At 43.4% G+C, this 4,582-nt stretch overlaps 1 protein-coding gene across 1 annotated transcript; it reads right to left on the bottom strand.

The window, feature by feature from the left end:
• Nucleotides 1-1,476: 1,476 nt before the first annotated feature.
• LOC119309751 lies at nucleotides 1,477-2,752 on the bottom strand. Its single transcript, XM_037585678.1, has 2 exons — nucleotides 1,900-2,752; nucleotides 1,477-1,698 (listed from the first exon to the last, which is right to left on the bottom strand). Exons 1-2 carry the CDS (start codon nucleotides 2,451-2,453, stop codon nucleotides 1,686-1,688), a joined length of 567 nt encoding a protein of 188 aa, XP_037441575.1. The 5' UTR covers nucleotides 2,454-2,752; the 3' UTR covers nucleotides 1,477-1,685.
• Nucleotides 2,753-4,582: the final 1,830 nt, after the last annotated feature.

The raw sequence follows: 4,582 nt of genomic DNA, 5'->3' as shown, positions 1-4,582 counted from the left end.
GTTAATGTAAAACGAGAGATACAGGAGAAAAAGTAAAAGTGAATAGTTTTCTTTACTGATGATGGGATCTCACACACACACACACACACACACACACACACACACACACACACACACATATATATATATATATATATATATATATATATATATATATATACAGACGGTCTATTCTGCTAATATTACCAGAATAACTATTCTGCACACCACTTCGGCACTGCACGCTCAACAGAAGCGTACTGCATCATTTTGACGACGAGCACTGCAATAGAGACTAGTGAACTTCGTTTCGGAAAAAACTGCACGCAGTGTTTTTTCGGTACTGTTTTCGCTCTAATTTTTTGATTGTTTATTGGAACGAGGCGTATAATATACCGTTGAAAAGCTATGGATTAGGCGCAACTTCGTTATGTTGAACACTTTTCGAGATTCCTCGCGGTTTAAGAGCAGTTTCAAAAACGGCGCGGCGGATGACGAGTGGCAGCGAACGTATTTTCGTGATTTTTTTTCTAAACTTCTTGTCGGAATGAAGCAAATGATACGCCGTTGGATAGATATCATTGAGGCGCATCTTTTCCATATATAAATCTTTCTCTAATTCGTTACGGTTTAAGAGCGGTTTCAAATTTACTAAATCGCGGAATTCTGTTTTTCAATTTTTTTTCAAAATTTCGGTACTGTTTTCGCTCTAGTTTTTGAACCGTTTGTCGAAACGAGGCGTATGATACATTGTTGGAAAGCTATGGACAAGGCGCATATTTCATATGTAGGAATGGTTTTGAGATTCCTTACGGTTTTAAGTTAATTTTGAAAATCGTGCGGCGGAGGACGAGTGGCAGCGGCCGTTTTTGTTTTTTGAAATTTTTACAAACCGTTTGTCGAAATGATTCAAATGATATGCCGTTGGAAAGGTATCGACGAGACGCAACTTTTTCATGTAGAACACACTCTCTAATTCCTTATGGTTTAAGAGCAGTTTTAAAATTAGCAAAAAGCGGACAATCTGTTTTTTCGCGACACCAAAATCGTCGTCGGACAGAAGAACGCACTGCTTCAAACTAAAAATCGCACTGCAACAAACAGTTAAGTGAACTTCGTGATTTCTTTTTGTCGAACATAAACTTTCTCGCACAAGTTTTTGTTGTCTTTTTTTCAAGTTTTTTCCGAACGAGAGTGGACCACAACACTTCCGAAAATGAACCGTAACACTACCAAAAGTGAACCTCATGAGTACTTGTTGTATTTTTTATACTTATTAATTTTGTATGCGCGTTGACCAAGCGAGTAGACCTTCCATCGGACATAAGAACGCACTGCTTCAAACGGAAAACCGCACTGCAGTAGGCAGTCAAGTGAACTTCGTGATTTCTTTTAGTCAGACATAAACTTTCTCGCATAAGTTTTTGTTGTCTTTTTTCAACTTTTTTTTGAACGAGAGTGGACAGCAAACACTCCCGAAAATGAACCGCAACACTACTAAAAATGAACCTCATGAGTTTTTGTTGTCTTCTTTTCATACTTATTAAATTTTGTGGGCTACTTGCATCAAGACAAAAGTGCAGGCTCCGCGAAGACAAACCACACCATCACAGCAGTAAACTGTAGTTGTTACAATGAGCTAATGAAGTGCAATTTTCAACAACAACAAAATTGAGTTATGGGGCATCCAATAGAACCGCATCACTTCATTTTTTTTCCCTGCAAAAATGAGTAAAATGAACCTCAATAGCAAACCATAGCAGACTTCATTTGCAACTTTTTTTCTCTCTTCAGAAATCACAAAGTTAGTGAAGTGTATAAGAGCACTTCAATGGCACACCAGGCGTACTGCACAGTGGGAGGCCAGGAGCTTTTGAATCCCAGCCGAACTGCACGGGAAGAGCTACCTAATTGCTCATCTCTCGTGCTCCTCCCACATGCCGAGGTGGCACCGGCGTGGCAGGGGATGGCCGCTCGACACCACCGCATCGGAGAGGCAAAAACGAACTGCATGGGGAACCATCAAACTTCACAGGCGACAAGTCCCAAATCGCTGGTGGGAGAGAAGCAACCAGATCGGCGAAAGAAAATAGCAGCGGCACGGCTGCATCAGGCTTTTCTTGATGGTGTGCGAGCAGGGGGGTGGATCCCTGTCGATGGCGCAGGGGCGACCGCCATTGTTGGGGGAGGCCGCCGGGCGCCCGGATGCAGGCGGCACTTGATCCGTGGAGTCCGGTGCATCTGGCCAAAGGAGGGAGCGGGCGGGCGATGCTTGGCCAAGGAGGTGGGGCGGTCCGCGTCAGGGACGCATGGACTGCAAGGGAAGGAGGGCAGCTCGTCGGGGCCAGAGAGGGAAGGCCTGAGATCTGCCGGTTCGGTGCCACGCCGGTGGAGGCCCTCGTCGTCGGCGGCCACGGAAGTGAAGTCTGTCGCCGCACATTTTGCTGCGGTTGGTGGGGGAGGCTGGGAGGCATGGGGAAGCAGTCCGGTACTGCTCTCGCAGGAGTCCGGTGGAGACCGATGGTGGCATCGGCCGGATCCACTGTCGGTGCCTCGTTGGAGCCCGGCCGGATCTGAGGCAGAGCGGCCGCCCGGATCTGAAGTGGGGGTCGGGGATGAGGGGTAGGTGGTGGGCTGGTGGCGCAGGAGGGGGAGGGAGGTTGTGGTGCAGAAGGTAACCGGTGGGTAGAGAGGTAGGGGCGTGGGACGTGGGCGAGATCCACGCCGGCCGGGATGGCCTGAGGTGATGGGGCACGGGAAGGGGGTGGGTGGTTGGGGGTGGACCTGGGGTTTGACCGCGGGAGGGTGGCATCGGGAGCTCGGAGGGGATTTGTTTTTCATCTGCGCGCACTTCGTCTCCGACGGGTGTTAGCAGAATAAGAAAGTGATGTGTAGAATAAGACTTAAGGGGTGTTATCATAATAGACCCATCCTATATATATGTATAGGACAAATGTTTTTTACAAGCAGTGATAGTTACCATCACTTGCGTTTTGTATGTTGTATGTAGTATCTGTTGAAACCGAAAATATGTACGTGTAGTATGTAGTATATAACAATGATTAGATAGTATATATACAAATTTTTAGGTAGTATGTACCATTTTTTGAGTATGCTTTTTTTTACGTACAAATATGTACGTATTTCACAAATATAACAAAAACTATGGGCTCATATGTAATTTTTTCATGTAACTTGTTTTGAAATATTTTAGATATAGTATACGAACATATTTAATATAATAAAATAGTATATATAGTACCACATGCTAATATATGAGACATGTGGGGTAACTACCACTGGGGGGTAGGATGGATTTTCCCTACATATATATATATATATATATATATATAGCCCCAGAAGGCACGTCCGTAGGGACATGAAGCAACCGCCTCGGTTAGGAAAAGCAGGGATTATTAGAATTAATTAACTCCTAAGACTCCCCCTAATCCATGGTTGTTAGTGTAAGTATAATCATCTTGAAAAACTCCTCCAAAACCCCATGGGAAAAAGTGAGGATATATGTGTTTGATATATTGCTAAAACTCCCGCAAACTAGTGAGAAAATAAGGAGAAATTGCTGCAACATATAACAGTAATTGCCCTTTTGAATGGAAATGCAAATCGCAACATACATTGATATAATCAGTAAGTGATTACATACTGAACTAATATAACCTTGCACTACATCTATCAACTGCATAGATAGTTGATTTTATACTGCCAATGGTATAATGTATCGGAAAGAGATTCCACCTCTGAAGAATAGTTCGGGTATCTACGTTAACCCTTGCACTTTAGTACTTTCTATATCTCTCACCACCTCATGGTTCTCATTCTGTTTTTGGAAGAAAACTGATGTAGGTATTGCTTATGAATACCTTCCCATTATTGAGCAAGATTATTTCTACCTAGATTATACCCTTTGCTCGAGTTCAGTCTGAGTGTTGTTCACACTTTGCCATGGCCATGGTCTTTGGGCCTAAATCATGTGAAAGGTTTTTTCGTGTCAACAACTGTAGACTTCAGTTTATATGTTTCTCTGGAATCTACATATCAATATAGAGTTGATGGAACTATCATTACCCTGCGATTTCCAATGCGTTGAGTCGGGTATTCCAATGTCCCAGTCATTGTGTGCACTATGACCTGGGTTGGTGGACGTTGCCCATCCACTGGGTGTATACTACCCATTAGGTGTCTGCCAAAGTGAAGTTGACTTGCATTTACATATTTAGAGGCCTTGATATCCTTGCTTGCGAGAAGCTAATACCTGGTGTACTAGTGTCATACTTCTCCCCCTATTGCTGTTAATGGGGAGTTGAGTGTGTTTTGTTGGTACCTCCACTCTTTCAGGCATATTTTTGCAGGATTCTAGGATTATGTGACACCTTTATATTCAATAAATGAATCTGACAGGTTATTTGCAATGTGTTGCAAAACTTCTAAACGCATGGTTCAGATCTTTGAGTACATGGACTTGAGGCAGAAATGTGTTGAGAATTACACTAATTTCCTGGCATTCTGTGTGGTACTTGAAATCTCCCCCTAATGCCTACAAATGTTCCTCATTGAATCAAACATACTGGCCATAAATAGCTCC

The sequence above is a fragment of the Triticum dicoccoides genome, chromosome 5B, assembly GCF_002162155.2.
Source record: "Triticum dicoccoides isolate Atlit2015 ecotype Zavitan chromosome 5B, WEW_v2.0, whole genome shotgun sequence".
NCBI lineage: Eukaryota > Viridiplantae > Streptophyta > Magnoliopsida > Poales > Poaceae > Triticum > Triticum dicoccoides.
Note: the sequence above shows the minus strand (reverse complement) of the source record. Positions and strands in the feature narration are given on the sequence as shown.